At 33.1% G+C, this 24,497-nt stretch overlaps 1 protein-coding gene across 1 annotated transcript; it reads right to left on the bottom strand.

The window, feature by feature from the left end:
* Positions 1-8,100: 8,100 nt before the first annotated feature.
* On the bottom strand, positions 8,101-22,915 carry LOC132726874 (paired mesoderm homeobox protein 1-like). The gene is made up of 4 exons (XM_060712280.1): positions 22,579-22,915; positions 15,250-15,479; positions 8,951-9,218; positions 8,101-8,378 (listed from the first exon to the last, which is right to left on the bottom strand). Exons 1-4 carry the CDS (start codon positions 22,688-22,690, stop codon positions 8,203-8,205), a joined length of 786 nt encoding a protein of 261 aa, XP_060568263.1. The 5' UTR covers positions 22,691-22,915; the 3' UTR covers positions 8,101-8,202.
* Positions 22,916-24,497: the final 1,582 nt, after the last annotated feature.

Raw genomic sequence — 24,497 nt, 5'->3', positions numbered from 1 at the left:
CGAAGCGACATTTGGAATAATATCGTATCGCATTGTCGTGCGTCTACCGGTGCTTGGTCAGAATTTACTAACTCACCGACAAACGGTGCGATCATGGAAGGGGTCGCACTAAACTGCTGACGAATTAGCTGACGATATAGATATATAGGAAACTGCTGACGCCAGTTAAATAAAGAAAGGATTATCGGAAAAAATGCTGACCAGTTACACAAAGAAGGGAAACATTGAAGGTGTGAAGTTATATAAACACGCCGTAGGGGGTAATAAAAAGATGGGAAATTACTTTTATTCTTTTAATTATATTTTTTAATTTTTGCATTTATATGACTATGTTTTATAACTAAATTAATATATACATTTAAAGTACCATAATATCAAACAATTTAACACGGATTTACATTACTACATGTAATATAAATCCGTGATTTTAAAAGGATATATTAAACAGCTTTTTATACCTCTAAAGATATGCAAAAATTTGAATTAATGTTTTATAAAGAATTATGATGTTATGAGTTTTATCAAAATCTCTTGTTAGTGATATTTCAATAGAAAAATCTTGTAACGGAAAAAAAATGTATTTTCAAAAGCAATAATTGCAATTTGAATTAATATTAAATAAGTCAGCAGTGTTTTAACTTAATTAAATGTCGACAAAATTTTATACAATATATTGAATTTCGTACATTATAAAATGAATTAAAATTTCACGACAAAATATATTTTTTTCTTTATTTCTAACTGGTCAGCAGTTTCCCTATATATCTAACTGGTCAGCAGATTCTACTACATGTGTATATGTTTAACTGGTCAGCATTTTCTCGCCTGAATGTAAAGAGCGTTAAATTTGCTAACCATATAGAATAAGAAGAGTTTTACGGCTTAAATCAATTTGAAATAACATTAAATTGGTCAGCAGTGTTTTTACTTAATTAAATGTCGACATAATTTTTATAAAATAAATTGAATTTGCATACATAATAAAAATGAATTACAATTTCACGGCAAACTATATTTTTTCTCTATATATCTAACTGGTCAGCAGTTTCCCTATATATCTAACTGGTCAGCAGATTCTACTATATGTTTAAACTGGTTCAGCATTTTCTCGCCTGAATGTGAAAGAGCGTTAAATTTGCTGACCATATAGAATAAGAAGAGTTTTACGGCTTAAATCAATTTGAATTAAACATTAAATTGGTCAGCAGTGTTTTTACTTAATTAAATGTCGACATGATTTTATATAATATTAAAAATTTGCATACATAATAAAATGAGTAACAATTTCACGGCAAAATATATATTTTTTCTACATTTCTAACTGGTCAGCAGTTTCCCTATATATCTAACTGGTCAGCAGATTCTACTATATGTTTAACTGGTCAGCATTTTCTCGCCTGAATGTAAAGAGCGTTAAATTTGCTGACCATATAGAATAAGAAAGACTTTTACGGCTTAAATCAATTTGAAATAATATTAAATTGGTCAGCAGTGTTTTACTTAATTAAAAATGTCGACATAATTTTATAAAATATTATTGAATTTGCATACATTATAAAATGTGAATTACAATTTCACGGCAAAATATATTTTTCTCTATATATCTAACTGGTCAGCAGTTTCCCTATATATCTAACTGGTCAGCAGATTCTACTATATGTTTAACTGGTTTAGCATTTTCTTCGCCTGAATGTAAAGAGCGTTAAATTTGCTGACCATATTATAGAAAATAAGAGAGTTTTACGGCTTAAATCAATTTGAAATTAACATTAAATTGGTCAGCAGTGTTTTTTACTTAATTAAATGTCGACATTATTTTTATAAAATATATTAAAATTTTGCAAAAAATGGTAAAAAAATTCGTAGCTTTTAAAATTTTATTTTTTCTCTATTTTATCAAAATTTTGGTCGCAGATTCAAACCAATATGGTACTTTTTTAAAAACTTTATTTTTAAACTGTTTTTTGGGTTTTTTTGTCATAGATAAAATCAAGAATAAAGGGGTCGCTTTGTGAAATCGTTTTTTAAAAAATGACCTTGGGGAAAATATCGTTTCCCCCGTTTAAATTTTTCATTTTAAATGGATATCTTTTGGAAAAATTTGTTTATAATGTAAAAAAAAAGCTTATTAATTTTAAAACCCAAATTAGAAACATTTTTTAAATTTTTGTTCAATTTTAACTTATACAATTATACGAACAACAAATAAGGAAAAAAAAATTTCATTTTTAATTTCATTTTTGGCCCAAAATACACATAATAATTATTTTCTTTTAAAATTTAAAATAGTATATGTACTGTAAAAATTTTAACCTATGATGCATAATTTTTTTAACAAAATTTTGAAAAAAAATTTAATGATTTTTCTTTAACATCATTTTTTTTGGATACTTTTTTAAAAATTTTTTAACCCCAAAAATTATATAACCCCTAAAAGAAAATTAAATTAAAGGGTTTCTTAAATAAAAAAAATTTATATAAAAAAATTAAAATTGGGGAAAATTACAGAATTTATATCAATTGAATTTTTTATAATTTAAATTATGTATCTTTTGTAATTTTGAAAATTTTAAAAAAAACTTTTTTAATCAAGAAATTTCTCGACCTCGCCGGGAAATTTACCAACGGAAATTTTGACCCCTTCTTTTGTTTTCCCTTTTTTATCTAACTGGGGTCAGATTTTTCGATAATCCTTCTTTGTTTAAACTGGTGGGCATTTTCCTTTAATATTTCCTTATATGTCAGCAAATTTTCGTCACCATTTTTAAAGTGCGCCCCTTTTTCCATGACGTCCCTTTTGGGTCGCTGAGTTAGTAAATTCTGACCAAGCACCGGTAGACGCACGACAATGCGATACGATATTATTCCAAATGTCGCTTCGCATTGTTCGAGTGTCGCTTCGCGTTGTCGAGTATCGCTTCGCGTTGTCGAGTGTCGCTTCGCATTGTCGAGTGTCGCTTCGCAATGTTGAGCGTCGCGGTGTAAAAATCATAAAAATAACGCGACATTTACTCGACATTTTAAAAAATGTCGCTTCGCGATGTCGAGTGTAACTTCGCATTGTCGAGCGTCGTATCGCATTGTCGCGTTGTCGTTTCGCATTGTCGAGTGTCGTGGTATGGCACTTCTACCAACCTCGACACTCGACAATGCGAAGTGACAATGCGACAACGCGAAGTGACATCGCGACAACGCGAAGTGACATCGCGACAACGCGAAGCGACGCTCGACAAATGCGAAGCGACAGTCGACAACGACGAAGCGACATTTCTTAAATGTCGCCCTTTTTTACCGCGACATTTCTAGGCGACAGTGCGACATATCGTTTGACACTGTCGAGCGTCGCTTTGCATTGTCGCATATCGCTTTCGCGTTGTCGAGCGTCGCTTCCCATTGTCGCGATGTCACTTCGCATTGTCGTGTGTCTACCCTTAGACGCGACGGACGACATTCTAAATGGCACGATAAGGACACCGTAGATAAAGCGTTATATCATCCTGATTAAACTAGACTAAGTGTAGTGTTAATGATCAGCGTCCCTTGTAAATAGTGCATATGCTTAATCCTCCTTATAAATGTATATGTAAAAATGGAAATAGATTTTAAAGTCTTCGTACAATAATGGTTTTTCATATGCCTAATAATTTAACCACGATATGAACCTATGTGAGGATATCATGTAAGATGCATTTACATAAAAATACACGGAACATAAACCGGAATATATCCCCTATTTGAAACGAAAAATACCAACAAGAAACATTAACAACTGAAAATGTTATGTCGTTAATGCAATGTGCATGTTAAGCGACCCGACGCACGCTATAACTTTTAAAATTTGACTTTAAACGACGTCCCCAAAGCGTATTGTCTTTTAAATTTATAACCCGGTTTCCAGGGAAGAACTTTTATTTTTTTTCTCAAAAAATTTAATTTTTGGGCTTTTTTTTCAGAAAAAATCAAACGAAAATTGATATTTACTCGCCTGGGCCGGCTGGGTTATATTTCCCAAAACAACCGTTTTATATAGGGCCATTTAACCTGTCAAAAAATTTTTATAACTAAAAAATTTAATTAAACTTTTTATGATTACCCAAAATGAAAAGCGCGTTAAAAACTTTTTAAAAGTATTATAAATTTTGTTTTTTGCTATTAAGACGGGATTAACTCCCCGTTTCCCCCGATGAAAAAAAAAAGCTTTTTCTAACACCCACATTTTTTACAAAATAAGAAAATTTCGCGCGTTTTAAAAATAAGTCTTTTGCCGCGCGCCTTTGAAAATAAGTTTTCCTATTAAAATTTGTAAGGGGTAATTTAAACGCTAAAATTAAAAAAAAAGTGTTTTTTTAGCAAGAAAAAATGGGGAAAATTTTAATGGTTTGTTTTGTTCCGGGTTTTGGGGGGAAAGGTTTTATCCTTTGAGCAAAAAAAGTGTGACTTTAGCCGAGTTTTAGCGACCCAAAAATTTTTCCCCTTTCCCCGCAGGCCCCAAAAAAACCCTTCCCCAAGCCAGACCTTCAACGAGGGTGTTTTGTTTTTACCCTTTTTTTAAAATTTTTTTAAAATAATTAAAGGGTTTTCCCCTTTCTTTTTTTTCCCCGATAAAAAGCCCCCTTAAAAATGTAGTTTTTTTGTCAAAAACTGTGATTTCCTTTTATGAACCTAAATTTTGACTTGGAAAGATAAGTTTATTCTGGCAAGGCTTTATCCAGCTGATGAAATTGACAGTAGCAGGATAAAGAATTAAACACCGGCTGTCGGTACAGCCGGGAATATCTTGCTCTCGGGTAACTGTTTAAAGCGGCAACTCGGCAGAGCCTCGTTATCGCAGTAAACAGTTAACCTCGAGCTAGACATTCCGGTCTGTACCGGCAGCCAGTGTAAGATTCTTATAATATATAATTATATTGTTTTAAACACTAAAACGAGTAAAAGAAAGCGATTCTCTGATATCAACGTAAGAAAAGGGTTGTTCTAAATTGAAAAATGCGTTATGTCAAGTTAAACCCTCACAATAGACATAAATGGCATCGGGACCGCCGCATTGCGTTGCAATCGAATCCACTGCCGTCTGCGTTGTAATCATTTTTTGTCAATTCTTTTATAAAAAGACAATAACAATTTTCAAAAATTCCAAATTATGGTTATTTTGGTGCAAGTTTTATACATATGATGTAATGCTGGTGCATTAAGGGGCCGTTTTGCACACAATTGTACGTGTTTTAACCTAAAATAGGCAAAAATGGCAATGAATTGCACCGTGTGCGTGTAATAAGTTGGAAACGTACAAATGTGGGCTCCAGTCTCACTAAGTGTTTCCGGTAAAACATTAAAACATAATGTAAAATTCACTTACCGGCAGCAGCAAACGGCCATATTTTATCCACCGCTTCTGCGACGAAATCTCCATCGCGACCGATTCTTCAAAAGCTATGGCCAGTGTGATAATAATTGCATTAATATTAATTATTTAAATTCCTTAGTAAGAGTTGATTACACAGTCCCGTAGCTACTGTCGAACATAGTTTATAATGTCCGCAGTCAATCGCCTGCCACTTTTCAACGTCTCTCTCGGCGATTGACGTCACCAACGTCCTTGAAAATTTCTTCTTTCTGCCTCTCCCTTATTTTTCTTTTTTTCAATTTTTATTACCCTTTTTTAATCATTTATTTCAATCAAAAACTTTGCTGTGGCTACCTTAACCTTTTCCCTTTTTTCCATTATTCCTTTTTATGTTTTAGACAGTTTCTCGACTTACTATTGACACAATTTCTTATTGATCGAATTTCGTGACGTTTTGACGGCATAACTTTAACGTTAGTTTTTCTTTTACAAGTGACATATGAATTGTGATTGCACAGTGATATGTTAATATGATATATGTAAAATATGTGATATAAATGAAGTCATTTTTCTGACAACGTCAAATATGACTTATGACGTTTCGGCGTATTTTGAAATCTAATTGTGTCATTTTGTAAAATATACGGTTCATAAAGCGCGTATTGTCAGCGCAAATTTATACTGCGCCGGTGTGCGTTGCCATGTTTTTTAAATCGCTGTTACGTACAAGCTTTTTGCGTTAACAAATTAGATATGGTATATAGTGTGATATATAACAATAAGTGATAGTTTGAAAATTCTTCAATTGACAGCCCCAGTGATCATCCTTCGTATGTCCCGAAGACTTTAAAATCTTTTTCCTTTTTTAGACATACATGTACATATATTTATAAGGAGGATTAAGCATATGCACAGGACACTGATCATTTCCACTACACTATAGTCTATCAGGATGATAACGCTTTATCAGACATTCATGCTTACTTTATAGGCGGGGCTTAATATGCTAAGTGTTCTATCCTATGATTCAAATTATCGAATAAATATTTTTCAGTACTGTATCCAATAAATATTTTAAATTATACAATATATATTTTCAAATATAGAACATATATATAGAAAATTATCGCACACAAATATTTTTTGATGAACAAATATTTTAGTAGGATAGAATAAATATTATGGTAAAGCATATAAAATTAGAGTTATACAATATAAATATTGGATATAGACCAAAAATTAAATTTATTGAATATTGCAACGTTTAACATGCCATACTCCTGTATTTCCAGAATTAACTCCATTTAATTTTTGAATTTATTTGAAAATTGTTATACTTTTTATAAGTATTATATTTCTTATTATAAATGGTATCTACTCTAGACTTAAGATAATTGTTTTATGTCATTTCTCACATCATGCATGACAAGGTGTTCATAACTCAATCATCTTTATTTCAAGTGTTATTTCGTCTTTGAAGTCATAATTTCATTTTAAAAACTTAATATACTTTTTGCTCTTATCATTTTGTTACTGTATGATCGACTTCAGATTTCATTTTGTTGTCTTTTCCGTTAAAGCATAGAAATGTCTGTTTACATTTTATTGTCATGCTCACATGCATATTATATGGTGCAGAAATATTGAACATTTGAGTGGTGCTTTCTTGATACTGATACAGAGATATATTTATATCATCCTTTACTGCGTCCAGTATTTAATTAGTCGAGCTTCACTGTCTCCTCTGACAGCTCTTGTTTAGTGTCCTGTTATAGTTTCCAAAACGTAACACATTGTCTAATTACCTGAAACACCAAATAATTTAACATCCAACGCCTTCTTCTTGGTTGATAAGCATCTGACATGCTTGAATGTTCTTTTTTTTTAAAAAACATATTTGCCCTTTTTAAGAAGGATTTTTTCTGAAGCATAATGTGCCTTTTATATAGGTGTCACAATCACATTTAAATACTGCATATGGATGACAATAATGATTCTGTTGATGTCAACAACGACAAAACTATTGGCGATGATTGTGATTATTATGATCATCGTTCAAAAAATGATTATTATATAATGGAGCAGATTATCTGGATTCTAAATAATAAAGATATGAGCCGTGTCACGACAAAACCAACATAGTGGGTTTGCGACCAGCATGGATCCAGACCAGCCTGCGCATCCGCGCAGTCTGATCGGGATCCATGCTGTTCGCTTACCAACTCTATTACAAGTAGAGAAACTGATAGCGAACAGCATGGATCCTGATCAGACTGCGCGGATGCGTAGGCTGGTCTGGATCCATGCTGGTCGCAAACACATTACGTTGATTTTGTCATGACGCAGCTCATATAATCTCCAATGACCACATGATTCACACATGCATCTAAACTTACACCTAACGTAAAACTATCGTGTTACTGTAAAATAATTTACTTTGTCCAGTTATTTATTCGCAACTATATATATTAATGATATAACTATTTGCTACTGTATTATTGTTGTAAATGGGTTTTCTACATACATATTCATGAGACCGTCACAGAAGCTGATAACAATTGCTTTATATCAAATTAAAAATCAGGGACAGAGTGCGGTGTTCAGAAGATCCGACATATGAAAAAATACCGATCTTATCTTATTTAATTGGTATTAAATATATAATTGTGTATTTCAATTTTAACCGATTTTTCCTCTATATTACAATTTTAATCTTGATTGTTTAAAAACAAGCTGCACTAATTATAAAACAAATAATACTATAGATAATAATTGGTGCTTGTCTTTATTTTATGTAATTTGTTAGACAATATTTTTGTTTTAAATACACATTATGAAAGTATTATTAAAGCACTGTGTTAAGTCTTGTCTGAATGTGATAGTTCTTTAGGAATTTCCTTTGTAACAGTAGCATTTGCGCATGCGTGATTAGCACTTAGTCGTTGGAGAAAATGGTGTGCGTAAAAGCCAAGTCTATCTGTGGTAGTAGTAGGTGAAGACTGTTCACTTCCTGTCGAAATTTTCTCACATGTATCTGCAATAAAGTTTACTTTGTCAACTTGCATGCAACTTAAAGGCAAACTATATTCAGCATTTAATAGTGGTAATACTAGTTTTTTTTTGCAAGGCTTTTTCGCTTTAATATTATTTAGTCACACACTTAAATGACAAGTAACACTATGATTATGTGTACGACGAAGATGAATGTGATGTCACACAAAAACACCTTTTTTCCGGTTTATTTTTTCTCCAAGAATTCATTAAATTGCTGTAATGATTTTGACAGCGACAAAAATAATGAATCATGTTAAGACTATGTATTAAGAAATGAACAAGTAATGGAAATAAAAAATAATAATTTTACTATGTATGATTAAAGTAACATGATCCATGATACTGCGAATCAAGTAGATATATGTTACTTATACTACCCTTATAAACTGTGTTGGTGCTAATCCCGTCAGGTTTCTTTTTAAAGAAGTAAGAATCGAAAAATGGTTACACTACTTCGATGCATGCTTGAGTTCTCCTCCCAAGTAAATCATTTAAGGTGTTGGTTTCGTTTAAACCTGTCCGATCAATAAAAAAAAACCTTAAGTCACTTACCTGTGTATGAAGTTAATGAGGCTGAACGAGGTAACATCCTTGGAAACGTCGAGAAAGGAGCAGGTGTTGTAGACCATGGAAACGGAAGTCTTGGCATCCATGGATGGTATACTGATGGATGATGTATGCTGGGTAATGATGGTTGAAGAAGTGAGAGCGATGTAGAAAATGACGTCATGGGATCCTGTCTGTGTCTGAAGACATCAAACATTCTGACTATGTTCTTTTCTTGCTTTCGCCATTTGGCACGCCTGTTCTGAAACCAAACCTGGTTAAAGGATAAAAAAAAGTAAAAAAAGGATGTGAGACAGTTACACAGTTGATAAACGAAATTACTTTACTATACAATTTAATGTGCACCGTGCCTGACGATTGTAATCAAGCGCCTGCTTCTTTTTTGTAACTGTACCCTTTGTTTTAACCTTTCAGTAGACTCGATTGTACTCGATTCGTTGCTAAATATAGCGCTATACGTGTCTTTCATACAAATTTGCAATTTTAATTTATGACATAAACTATTATAAACAAGAGCCGGTTGAACCGGGTGATGCTCCCCGAATAGGTTTTGGACACAGGAAGGTATACCTCTTGTTGTGTCAGAGTAATGTCACAGACAAATTTCAAAGTGTAAAAACAACCCAAATATTGTCTCAATATGGTGATCATATTTGTGAAATAGTTGTAACATCCGACTGCAAATAACGAAGTTATGCGCCGGACATGATTTTGCTGCAAGGTCATGCTGTGACCTTGACCTTCAAGGTAGCGACCCAAATGTTGCATGCAACACGTCGATTCAATATGGTGATCATCTCTGTGAAATAGTTGTTAAATCCGACTTCCAGAAACGAAGTTATGGGCCGGACACGATTTTGCTGCAAGGTCATGCCGCGACCTTGACCTTCAAGGTAGCGACCCAAATGTTGCGCGCGACACAATGTCTCATTGTGGTGATCATTTCTGTGAAATTGTTGTAAAATCCGACTTCAAATAATGAAGTTATGTGCCGGACACAATTTTGCTGCAAGGTCATGCTATGACCTTGACCTTCAAGGTAGCGACCCAAATGTTGTGCGTGACACGTCATCTTAATATGATGATCATTTCTGTGAAATACTTTTTAAATCCAACTTCAAATAACGAAGTTATGGCCCGGACACGATTTTGCTGCAAGGTCATGCTGTGACCGTGACCTTCAAGGAAGCGACCCACATGTTGCTCGCGACACATCGTCTCAATATGGTGATCATTCCTGTGAAATATTTTTAAAATCCGACTTCAAATAACAAAGTTATGGACCGGACACGATTTTGCTGCTAGGTCATGCTGTGACCTTGACCTTCAAGGTAGCGACCCAAATGTTGCGCGCGACACGTCGTCTCAATATGGTGATCATTTCTGTGAAAAAGTTTTAAAATCCGACTCCAAATAATAAAGTAATAGGCCGGACACGATTTTGCTGCAAGGTCATGCTGTGACCTTGACCTTCAAGGTAGCGACCCAAATGTTGCATGCGACACGTCGTCTCAATATGGTGATCATTTCTGTGAAATATTTTTAAAATCCATCTTCAAATAATGAAGTTATGGACCGGACACGATTTTGCTGCAAGGTCATGCTGTGACCTTGACCTTCAAGGTAGCGACCCAAATTTGCGCGCGACACGTCGTCTCAATATGGTGATCATTTCTGTGAAATAGTTTTAAAATCCGACTTCAAATAACAAAGTTATGGGCCGGACACGAATTCGGGACGTACGTACGGACGGACGGACAACTCGACGACTATATGCTCCCCCGAAATATTTCGGGGAGCATTCAGAGAGCATAAAAATATGTTATTTCATTTTAAAGTGACGCATTCTGTCATAACAAAATGTGTAATTTTATTTTAAAACGATATATTCTATAATAAAAATATATAATTTTAGTTTATTTTAGCAAATACTAGCATTTACGTAATTATAAAGCTGTGCATGATATTTGGCTGATAAAAATCTGTTGAAAGGAAATGATGACTATATGGTACTTAATTAAAGTGCGTTCTTCATGAAAATGCATTCAAAGTTTCTTTCTAACAACAAAAAATCGCAACTTCCCATTGTTTGTACTGTTAACTCAATTCTACAGAATGACTATTAATGTACACTATATTTTATTAAGCATGCTCTTGCACGCCATATTTTATCAAATTGATCCACTAAACTCTCAGACAGTGTATAAGCACGTATTAGACCTTACAGATAAATTTACTAAATCTTCTTAAGTCTAAATGGTCAAAGCTATTTACACAGCATTCAAAATATATTAATCACCAAATCATTAAAAATTACGTTAAATTTTATGAATAATATCACATCGTAACATCTGTAATCGGATTTCTGTTGCTTTAACTTGTCCTGATAAAATAACATTTCTGACCATACTTTATTTAGATTTTGTTGAGATAAAACTTTACATGATTGATAGTTAAACATGTTTTATGACTAATAATTACAGAAAAGGTTATTAAGGAACTAAAATCACCATTTAAAATATAAATCTTCAAGATCAGTCAGCTTTATATAAAAAAACTCTTATGAGGCGTATAGAAGTACAAAAGTAACGTCATGGTGTTCTTTGAGATACTGTCAGACTATATCTGCAACTTATCACGCAGCATGATATGATAACCTTTGATGCCCTTCGCATCATCCTCTTAGGGTACAAAATAGCTTTGAAATTAATCCCAATGTCTCAAAAAGCATGCTTTCATTGTAAATAAAATGATTAAATTTAGAAAATCTACATTAAAAATGTTTAATTGGTCATCAAAAATATGTATAAAAGTTGTATTGTTGAAGACATTTCTGTGAAACCTTGTTTAAATCAAACAGCTGAAAGGTATTTTGGAAACGCGCCACAATTTGATTAATCTGGTTCGATGTAATCAAATACATAATTAATCCCGTTTGAAAAGTGCACCAAAGTTTAATTATAAATACCAAATAAAGAGAATACAATTAATTCATAAAGAGATTAGGAGCACTTCCAACAGATCTATGTGTAGAAGCAAGGGGAACTCTTTACTTTACCAAAAAATATGACCTATTACTTGAAACTTATAATTATATAATATGTGGAAATAATTGTTCGAGATTATTGTTCCATTTGATTTATGTTTATAGATTAATACCTTGTGGTAATTAACGCATTCTGTGTTTCCAAAATATTTTTTCTGTTTATAGAAAATGACCAAAATTCCCCGAATTGAAACGGATTGCAACACTTTTCACTGAAATAGGGCTAATTATAACACAAATAATACGATTATCGACAATTCTTAATGATCTTTTGCATATCTTTCTGTTTTAAGTGCCTCGGTTGATCTATGCAAGACATTCAAATTTAATGCTTTGAGGCGTTTGGACGTCAATGGAGTTCTTTTATTAATAACAATAATGTATTTCACACTGTAATTCTTTTATTTGAGTATAAAAAGAATATCAGAAAATATGCGCAAAATAAGTTTGACATATCTTGCATGATTTACCCTGTTATTCTTGTTCTGTCATGAGGTCAGGTAGCATTTCTTATCAAAACTTTGAAACATTAGGGAGAAGGCCTAGAGCAGCATGCCTCCAGATTCATGCTAATTTTCATTAAGATTTTAAAAATGTTTTTAAAAAATGTAAACTATTGTGAAGTGAACATAGAAAATATTTTAGACATTGCACACAGCATTTGCTATACACGTAGATTACCAAAAATGTCAAAATAAGCACAAAAAGGCCATTATTGTGTTAGTTATGCAGTAGCATGTGGTGGTAAATACTGTAAAATCAGCCCCTAATTACATATAACATAAAGTATTAGGCCTACTTGAATCTGAAATCATTGTACTTTCCTTTAACTCTTAAGTCTCGACTGGAGATATGCAACTTTAAGGCCAGTAACTCCAACACATTGAATGAAATTGTTTTGCCGGACGTTTTAATTATGAGTTGAGGTAGATCGTTGATTTGTCATGCAAAGTCGTGAAATCACGATGTTTTGACAGGATTTTTATTGAAGAGACAAAAGCTTCAAGCATATCGAGAAAAATTCAGTTGCAATGCCTAAAAACTTCTCATTTGTCATTAAATTTTATTGAGACATGCAAAAACATCTTATCAATGCGAATAGAAATAAGTCGACTTGGCGCAAAACATCTCCTCAACTGTTGGCCCTGATAAGCTTCCGTAAGGACGTGCTGAAATCACGCTAATTATGGTGTTCTTGCGTAATTTCAACCTTTAAAATGTTTGGTAAGAATTGAGCATGATAAGTGTTATTTGTTCTTTTATATGTTTTAGTTTGCGGACTAACATCTGAAAAATAAAAACCTGATATTAATTTCACGTGATATCTGCTGTTACGGCAAACATACACTTTAAGTTTACAGAAAACTTGTTAAGAGATATTTATAAATGAAGAATTTTAAGAAATTGTGAAAATCTACGGCGGCACAGAAGTGACGTGCATGTGTTTTTATTCATCTCGTGATGTGCGCAGGAGTTATAAAGTCGTGCGCACTAATAACTTGGTCGTGCACACGAGATAAGTTACTATGTGGTGCGTACGATTAGCCGTGCGAACAATAAAATTAACCAAACAACAGATTACACTTTACAACCGCGCTTTTTTAACTTTTTTAGAAAATTCCTGGTTAAAGTTTTACCTTTGAAAAAACTGAAGGTATTCCCTTGAAATTTGACACATGTCTGTATGATCATATTAGGAATAATCTAGGATCACAATCAAAGGCCTATAAATCAAGTACCTCGTGCGCATGACATAGTAACTTGTGTTCACGACATATTTTTTCATGCTTATGACTTGGACACTCGTGTGGAAGACTTCATTATCTCATGCGCACGACATAGAAACTCATGCGTACGAATTAATAATCTAATGCTTACGACTAAGTAAACGTGCTGACGACATAGTTACTCGTGCGAAAGACATAGTACCTCGTGCTCATGACATATTAAGTCTTGCGCAAGACTTTATAATCTCATGTGCATGACATAGTAACTGGTACGCACGACTTAATTATCCCGTGCGCACGACATAGTAACTGGTGCGCACGACAAAGTAACGGTGTGCACGACATAGTATCTCGTGCACACGATGTAGTAACTTATAATCACGACAAAGATACTCAGTGCACGACTTAATTATCTCAAGCACACGACCTAGTAGTAACTCGTGCGCACGAAACAGTATCTCAGTGAGTTGTTGTCGAAAAGACCATTTAAAATATGTTACATTCGTGCTCATATACAAAAATAAAAATATAAGTGACATATACATGTATTTAAATGACACCAGTCATGTTCATCTAACTCTGAAAACAAGCTTCACAACAAATGTGAAGAATATGTAGATGGGGCGTGACATGCCATCGTTAATGTCCCAGTTGTGGTCACATGCGACAAATGTGAGCCGTACAAAATTTGCACATGCACGCTTAGTCTGATAAACGCTATATTTTTCAATATATTTCGATTTTTTTTTTGTCTGTACCTTTCTGTGCCATTCTAAAGTATAATCTTAAAAGGAAACATTATCGCTCATTGTCTATAAAATGAGCCGCGTCACGACAAAACAAACGTAATGCGTTTGCGACCAGCATGGATCCAGACCAGCCTGCGCATCCGCGCAGTCTGATCAGGACCCATGCTGTTCGCTATCAGTTTCTCTACTTGTAATAGTGTTTGTAAGCGAACAGCATGGATCCTGATCAGACTGCGCGGATGCGGAGGCTGGTCTGGATCCATGGTGGTCGCAAACGCATTACGTTTGTTTTGTCGTGACGCGGCTCAAAAATGTTTTAAACAGTTTATTACATCAGTTGACAGTTAAATCAATGAATTACAATGTATATTTAAATGCGGAAAAAGCATAATTTACACTTTATGTAAATGTTGAACTTGAAATTTCTTGGTTATTTAGCCTATATCGTCATTTGTTTTAAATAATGACATGAGAAAACAACAAGTAAAATGACGTTAACCAGGTCAATGTGGTTAACATTAAAGAAATGAATTGCCCCTGAAATGTTAAAAATGAAATGCAAAACGTTTACAAAGTATATTTTTGGGTTGTTTTTTGTTCTTATGATAACAACAAAATTACACACAACGTTTCTACTGTTATTTAAGACAAAAACAACAACAACAACAACATCAACTTAATAATAATAATAAAATAATAATAGTTATAAGAAGAAGAAGAAGAAAAAGAAGAAGAATTAAAACACAGTTTAAAATAACAAACCTGAACTCTCGCTTCAGTTAGGTCAACCTTTTCAGCAATCTGTTCTCTAAGCGTACAATCCGGGTAATGAGTATGTCTGAACACCGTCTCTAGTTCCCGTAATTGATCTGACGTAAATGTTGTTCTATTACGACGTTGTTTTTTATGGTGGCAGAAGACATCATCATCGTAATCATCATCTTCATCATCGTCACCATCATCTCTTGACTCATTAGACAACGTTGCACTTTCTGCAGATAGAAACAATCGTTCTTACATATCAGACTCGTGTTTCCGTTAGTTTTACCCATGCCTTAAATTTCATCTGGCATGGGGTTGCGGGGGGATGGGAGTTAGAATATGAGTCGCGTGCTTTACAATGGCATGCTTAAGATGACAAGATGACGCTTTCCCGCCGTTATAAATGAATTAGTTTTGTAATTTCATACGCTGTTGTAAGAAAATACATCAAGGTGGTTACCACACTTAAGTGAAATTTTATGTATGTATAAACGGTTGGCTGTAGAATATGAATGTTGTTTTTTTTAGGAAATTTCTTAGACTTTTTCTTAGACAATTAATCGCCGGTCCAAAAAGCGACAATTTTATGCGGCCTCCTGCTATCATTTCCCTTGCGGTAGCTAGTTCTAGAGCTTATATTGCTGTGAAGAAGATCCTCTTAACCATCACAATCTCCTAATCATTCCACGTTCTCTTTTTTCTTTCTTTTTTTTTAAGTACGCATTGTTTCATTTACAACGGCTAACTGTGAATGACGTCAATTCCTGAAAGAACCTGCTCTTAAGCGAGTTTTCGTCACAGAGCATTAAATAACATTCTAATAAAGTTGTGATCGATCATATAATATAAAACACAGTTTCAGTAAGGTTTTGACTTTGCCAATTTTCAGTTACAGCAAATCGCCGGTCCAAAAATGGCCATGCCACGCGGAAATCTCCCGGACATATTGTTTGGGTTAGGGCTTTATTCCTCATTTTGTGCATAGAGGACCCTCCAAAGTTGTACAAAAACGAATGGTGTCTTAACGGCTGGCTCTATAATATTATGTTTTTTATACACTTTATATAGACAAAAAACAAATCGTCGTTCATTAAAATGGCCATGCCACGCGGATATCTCCAGGACAAATTGTTTTGGTTAGGGCTTTGGTGCTCATTGTGTACAAAGAAGACCCTCCAAAGTTGTACAAAAACGAATTTTCAACGGAATCAGACTAATGGTGTTTAAACGGTTGGCTTTAGGATATGGTGTTTTTTTGCGAAAATTCATTCACTTTATATAGAGAAAGAACAAAACGCCGGTCCAAAAAATGACCATGCCATGCGGAAATCTCACGGACATATTGTTTGTGTTAGGGCTTTGGTCTTCATTGTTTGAAAAGAAGACCCTCCGAAGCTGTGCAAAAATGAATCGTTATCGGGATCAGACAAATGGTGTTTTACCTGTTGACTCTAGAATATGGTGTATTTTTAGAAAAAAATATGCACTTTATATAGTGAAAGAACAAAACGCCGGTCCAAAAAAAGAACATTCCATGCGGAAATCTCACAGGCATATTATTTGGTTTAGAGCTTTGGTTTTCAATTTGTGCAAAGAAGACTCTCCAATGTTGTACAAAAACGAATCTGCAACAGAATCGGACACATTATTAGTAAATGTATATAATTATGCTTCTAAAACAATTTTCAAACATCTAAGAATATGTAAAATATGTACTGCAATTATTTGTTCACATTATATGAAATCATTAAAATATATATGCATTCATTTCTTATTGAAAAACTTGACTTATACTTTATAAAAAAATAAATTTCTAATTACCTCCCTTTATTATAATAAAATGAAATGTAAATTCGGTAATATCTTTACAAATAATGCTTTTTGGAACTTACAATATTGATAAATCTTTATTTGAGCATTATATTTATGATATAAATCATAAAAATTGTGTTTTAACAATAGGGTCTTTAGGAACGGCGGTGTTTGGCGTTCTACTTGTTATTGATACAATTCGATGTAAAATGGTACGTTCCAGTCAATACCTTTAATTTGCAGCCACTTGCATTTTCGACATTTGGACTACATAAATTATTGATTTTGATCAATACTTGGCGAATTTGGCGTGTTTTAGCATTCATATATCCGCAAATTAAATGCAATACGTAAACAACGATAACGATATAATGGTGTTGGCGATAAGCATAATGTGATTTGCAATATTTTGTCTTCATATGATGACAGCAGGTGTCGATTTCTTGGGTACATCCCGTTATTTTTCGGCTTGTCCTGCTATTTTGGCGCGTGATTGTCTTACAAAGCTACATCCCGATTCCGATGGAGTTCTCGCCCCTTCACTATACATTGTTTATTTAAATTGTAAATTTACAATGTCAGATGATCAAACATAATCGACAAAGCATCAGACACCGACCTTTATTTAACATAAACACTGAATAATATGCGAAAGCTCACAGTAATTACGCCATGCGAGCAATAAATCATGAAAGACACACCGTAAAGTTTAATAGTTTGTACAGAGCATGAATAAAGGTAGATGATACATGAAGGTATATGATGTTAAATTTTTAATATTCCAAAACAGTACAATAAAAGACTATGCAAGTTCAATAGTTATCACTCAATGAAAGAATTAGTCACTACGCAAGTTTGAATGAAATAATGCAAATAGGAATCAAGCAAAACGCAAGTTCTAATGTCACCGAGCTGAAGCAAGATAGAATAAATGCATTAATTCTGTTCCATTCGTTTTACATTATCGAAGATTATACTCTCTGGTTCTGCATGTGGTAGAACTACTTCCAATCCGTATTAACTCCGAGATTATTATAGATAATAGCCGAGGACGTTCCGATTGAGGGGCGGATACCAAACAGAGTTAGCCTTGGGGCTGACATGTAAGTGGAACATTTTGAGATAAAACAAAAGAAAACGATTGTGAAAGGCGAAAAATGCGTAATTTTTTTCTTAAGATTCGGCCAGCATGTTACAAAAATGTAAAAGATGACTCATAAAACGCATTCTCTAAGTGGCAAATCACATTATACTAATTTTTAAGCGTGTTCCGTAGTCGTATGTGCAAAAGTGAAATTGAATTTAAGCGTAAATTTATGTGAATGGGGTGGTTTGAAGACGTGTCTCATGCCGTAGACTGAGAAAGTTTTTGGAAATCTGAGGTTGAAAATGAGCCGTGTCACGACAAAACCAACATAGTGCGTTTGCGACCAACATGGATCCAGACCAGCCTGCGCTTCCGCGCAGTCTGATCAGGATCCATGCTGTTCGCTGTCAGTTTCTCTACTTGTAATATGGTTTGTAAGCGAAAAAAATGGATCCTGATCAGACTGCGCGGATGCGCAGGCTGGTCTGGATCCATGCTGGTCGCAAACCCATTATGTTGATTTTGTCGTGACGCGGCTCAAATGGTGTTGCTTCCTTGACTTTCTATTACTGTTTATGGTACCTTTCGGATGATATTATGTTATGGTTAGTCTTTGCTAGTAAGCATTTACAAAATTAAATTGGCCAAGAACGGCGCACTCACTTATGTAGTGTTTGAGGATGTTTTTTTAAATAGTTTTTTTTAAATAGTCAATTTACTTAACTATAATTAATAATAAGCCGATTTTCCAAAATAAATGTGTTATTTGAAATACCGCCTTTTTATTATACAAAAATATCAAAACACTGTATTTTAATAAGCATTTTTTCTGTCAATTAATATATTTTATATATTTAAGAGGTCATTACAATTTAAATTTATTCAAGGCAAAATAATTATATCGAAGAAGTTATATATTATCTTTTTAAAATTTCATAGCGGACTTAAAAAGACGTAAACTGTTAACCCGCTTGGTTTGCGTTACTTATGTTGTATAAAAACCAATTCAAGACATATCTGTGAAAATTAGCCTCCTTGTCAAAAACATAAGGCAAAGGCATTTTTTAAGTCTGCCCTTAAATAAAAGGGCGGAAATCTCTTTGTCCCTTTCTTGGACATCTCTTTGTCTCTTTCTCGTAAGAGAAGGGGAATCCTGTGATGCGTGTATGTGGTCGCACGGTCACTCTCCTTCAAGCATGTATGTGGTCGCATGGTCGAAAATCTCTAAATTATAATGACAACGTTAACAAAGGCGTTTTGGTCCAAATTTTAAAAATCCTTCAATAGGAGAAATAAAATATTATTAGGAGTTGAGGAATAAAATCTTATTTAGGAGGAGCTTCAAAGACCAAAATTTCTTACATGCAATCATGCAAAGTTCTGTTGAATCCTTATGCCATTTGCAATGTTATAAAGGGAGGTCACTTTTATCGACTCTATTTTTGAAGTGCAAATGTAACCTCTCTTTGGAACCCTTTCACCATTTGCATTGTTATCAGGGTAGGTCACTTTAACCGAATCTTTTATAGCGCAACAGTCACCTCCCTTTTTGAACCCATACACCATTTGCAATGTTATCAGGGGGGTCACTCGAATCAACTCTTTTTTGAGGCAACAGTTACCTCCCTTTGAACCCTTACGTCCTATGCAATGTTTTCAGGGGAGGTAATTCTAACTGACTCTTTTTAACACATTTGTAAACCTCCCTTCATAACCCTTACGCCATTTGCAATGTTATCAGGGGAAATCACTCTAACTGATTATGTCTTTAGCGCAACAGTCACCTCCCTACTGAACCTTTACGCCATTTGCAATGTTATCAGGGGAGGTCACTGTAATCAACTCTTTTTTTAGCGCAACAGTTTCCTCTCTTTAAAACCCTTATGCCATTTGCAATGTTTTAAGGGGATGTCACTCTAACCGACTCTTAGTAGCGCAACAGTAACCTCCCTTATGAACCTTTACGTTATTCGCAATGTTATAAGGGGAGGTCACTTTAATCAACACTTTTTTGGAGTGCAACAGTTACTTCCCTTTGAACCCTTACGCCATTTGCAATGTTACCAGGGGAGGTCACTCTAACTGACTCGATTTGTCGCGCAATAGTTACCTCCCTGTGGAACTTTCTTTTCATTAAATTGTTATGAATGTAAAAAATATACGTATTAAAATTATTTTGTAAACATCACGAAAGATATTTTCACTGTGACACCGTATGTATAGTAAACAATGGCTGAAGTTAGACAGTTATTGAACGATTGCACAAAATATTTTGATCCGGCACTGGTTTTAAAGTGTAGTTTTGAACATATTTTATCTGGTAAGGATATAATTGTAAATCTGCCAGTTGGATATGGGATCCTTGGCGTTCTGAAACTGGCCACCATGTTTTTGTCACATGATACAACTATCGTCACGTGGGTTTCAGTGGCGACATTGATTAAAGTAGCAAAGCGTGACGTAACCGCTGTAAGGAGTTTGGTCACCTTCCTGTAGAATCCTTATGCCATTTGAAGAGTTATCAGGAGATTTCACTCAAACATAAAAGATACACACTTCTAATTTTTTATTGTTCTTAAGGTGTCAAGATACGAAATATCTACATTTGTAAGTTCATTTACTATCAAGTTAAAGATATACTATGCTAAAATTCTATAATATGAAATTTAGTAGGTACTCTCCAACTTCGGGTAGGGGTTACAGCCCATATTAATTGACTGCTGTGATAACTGTAGCTATATGTCTTGTATTAGCTCAGCAAAACTAAACGCTTTAGGCTTCTTTTAACTGGTACTTAAGTTTTCAATGTTTTAAGTAATTTGTTTAGTGGTAGTGTAAAATGAAATGTGTATGCATGTGCTTGAACATTTAATGGAATCTGCATTTTTTTTAAATTTAGGGTGAGTTTTATTTCGTTTTTTTTCTTTGGGACAAATGATATGAAAAGATGTGTATATTAGTAAAATGTGGGAGAAATATTGAAGATAAGTGGTAAGATAATTGGTGAAATAATTGGTAAGATAAGTGGTAAGATAAATGGTTAGATAATTGGTAAGATAAGTGGTAAGATAATTGGTGAGATAATTGGTAAGATAAGTGGTAAGATAATTGGTGAGATAAGTGGTGAGATAAGTGGTAAGATAAACGGTAAGATAAGTGGTGAGATAAGTGGTAAGATAATTGGTAAGATAAGTGAAGTGATAAGATAAGTGGTAAGATAAGTGGTGAGATAAGTGGTAAGATAAATGGTAAGATAATTGGTAAGGTAAGTGAAGTGATAAGATAAGTGGTAAGGTAAGTGAAGTGATAAGATAAGTGGTGAGATAAGTGGTGAGATAAGTGGTAAGATAAATGATAAGATAAGTGGTGAGATAATTGGTAAGATAATTGGTAAGATAAGTGAAGTGATAAGATAAGTGGTAAGATAAGTGGTGAGATAAGTGGTAAGATAAGTGGTGAGATAAGTGGTAGGATAAGAGTGAAAGATAACAAGGCAGTGTCACACTCTATATAGAAATCATTTTGAATAATATTTCAATAATTGAAACAACGCACCTTTAACTCATCGATTCAAAAACCCACGTTGTGGCCATTGATTTCAATAAGTTTTAAAGAATATATATTGCAATTTTCATCAAATTAAGTCAGCACTGACAACAGACGGACTGACAAAAACAACAACAAATAGACCGATGTTCTCATAAGGCTGTGCTTTGATACGAGTGAAAAAAAATCAAAGATTTAAACATACACTGTGGTAAGACACGTGTCGTAAAATCTAAGAAAATAAGACCTGGGTTAAACATACACTGTGGTAAGACACGTGTCGTAAAATCTAAGAAAATAAGACCTGGGTTAAACATACACAATGTAAGATACGGACATAAATTAAAATAATAAAAGCAATAATTAATAATAATTGTTTTGTCGAATAACCAATGATAATATTGTTCAACAATATTATAAATGTTTCAATTTTTCATATCATACAGGAATATTGAAATAGTCGCCCGTGTCAGAATAAAATATAAGAAAAATAAGGAGAGCATTAGCAGTAAGATTGATAAATGTGTCACTGTGTCACTGTGTTATAATTTGTGTTGAATTAAAGTATCACAATGTATTCAGATTGTAATGCAAGTGTATAGCGTTTATAACGATACATTTCAGTTATATTATTCTTGATATATAATGATAATAACAGGTACAATATCTACAGAGGACCAGTTATTGTAAAATGTAATACCACGCTAAATATTTATATGAACGTGTCCATCTTTCCATCGATAAATTTTACGGCGGGGGGGGGGGGGGGGGGGGGATCAGATTGATCTGCACTTGTCGCATAGGAAGAATCAGCCAGAAATAAATACACATAACCTATACCCGCTCTTTTGTTTTTTAACGGTATTAACAAGAAATATACTCACGATTTAGTTTACAGTTATCAGATGCTGTGTTATCATTCACGACGTCAATTACACATTCGTCGTCGTCGTCTGACGCCTGGGACAATACATCTGAAGCACCCGAGTTTGACATGTTGGAGATACTATCAATTTAGTTAATCAGTCTGAAGTGTCCCTTTGTAAAACGTGTTTAATAAAAAAAATCCAATCGTCATGCAAACACTACTTGTGAAGTTACTTATTTGAATAAACACTTATAACTTCTACTTCAATACTTGTTATCATAGATATATCTAATTTTATCATTGTGTAAAAAATGAAAAACTAGAAGGTGTGCATCTCTATTCGTAAACAACGATACACTGTTTTTATTTGAAATGAACAATTCAGTGTAAAAAAATTGTCTAATTAATTTTAATCGGCTTTGAGAGAAAGGTACGTAAACGTAGGATCATAAGATTGCTATAAATCTGGCGGTTCCTTAAGCGGATCAACTAAATCTTTTTTTAATTTTATGCCAATTAGAGAAGGTTTATAACATCTTTACCCGTAGGTGGTCAACTTTATATTAGACTGTATTAATTCACTAAATACTTTAATATTAAAGCCATGTCTATAAAGTAGACATATAAAATGTTTCTATCTGATCTAATATATCTTATCTTTATGATATATTGAAATATCTTATCTTTATGATATATTGAAATATCTTATCTTTATGATATATTGAAATATCTTATCTTTATGATATATTGAAATATCTTATTTTTATGATATATTGAAATATCTTATCTTTATGATATATTGAAATATCTTATCTTTATGATATATTGAAATATCTTATTTTTATGATATATTGAAATATCTTATCTTTATGATATATTGAAATATCTTATTTTTATGATATATTGAAATATCTTATTTTTATGATATATTGAAATATCTTATTTTTATGATATATTGAAATATCTTATTTTTATGATATATTGAAATATCTTATCTTTATGATATATTGAAATATCTTATTTTTATGATATATTGAAATATCTTATTTTTATGATATATTGAAATATCTTATTTTTATGATATATTGAAATATCTTATTTTTATGATATATTGAAATATCTTATTTTTATGATATATTGAAATATCTTATTTTTATGATATATTGAAATATCTTATCTTTATGATATATTGAAATATCTTATCTTTATGATATATTGAAATATCTTATTTTTATGATATATTGAAATATCTTATTTTACTCTTTGATTAATCGAATTCTGTTGAAAATTAGAACAACTATACCCACATACATTTTGACATTTTAGAGGTGTTTTTATGTAATTGTCACAAACAAGATGCATATTGTAGATTAAGTCCGAAATTTAGCATTGAGATTGCATTAAAAACAGCCAGACATTCGATTCCTAAACGTCTGCTAGTACAATAATCAGCTATGTTGGACACTATTTGTAACGGATAACATTTTGTTCACCTGCTACGAATATAAACCGAGCTATATAAAAATTATAAAACATTATTTGATAAAGGGGGGAGGGTTCAACATGGACAAAAATACTAAATTATTTTCATTAATTGAGAATAACAACATTCAACTTTGTTCAAAAATTTAAATACTTGGTCAATAAACAGTTGAAGCGATGTCCGGCATTTTATTGCCAAGTAACTTTCAGTATGATTAGAATCGTTAAAAAAGTAACGTTGTCAAGATCGTATTTTCGAATAAAATAATCGTTTGTAACTGAATATATGGTGAATTTATTGTACATGTAAATGAATTTTAATTGCCGGGACATGATTTTATGCAAAAGTTATTAGTACCTAAATTTGAACTTGATTACTTATGTTCATGAGACATTAATTATTGCCATTACTTGGGAAATAACAAATTTGAGCTATACTTAGATTGAGTAATT

The sequence above is a fragment of the Ruditapes philippinarum genome, unplaced genomic scaffold, assembly GCF_026571515.1.
Source record: "Ruditapes philippinarum isolate M1 unplaced genomic scaffold, ASM2657151v2 ctg3743_1_1_1_1, whole genome shotgun sequence".
In the NCBI taxonomy this organism is placed as follows: Eukaryota; Metazoa; Mollusca; class Bivalvia; order Venerida; family Veneridae; genus Ruditapes; species Ruditapes philippinarum.
The sequence above is the reverse complement of the archived record's forward strand: the minus strand, read 5'-3'. Positions and strand labels throughout refer to the sequence as shown.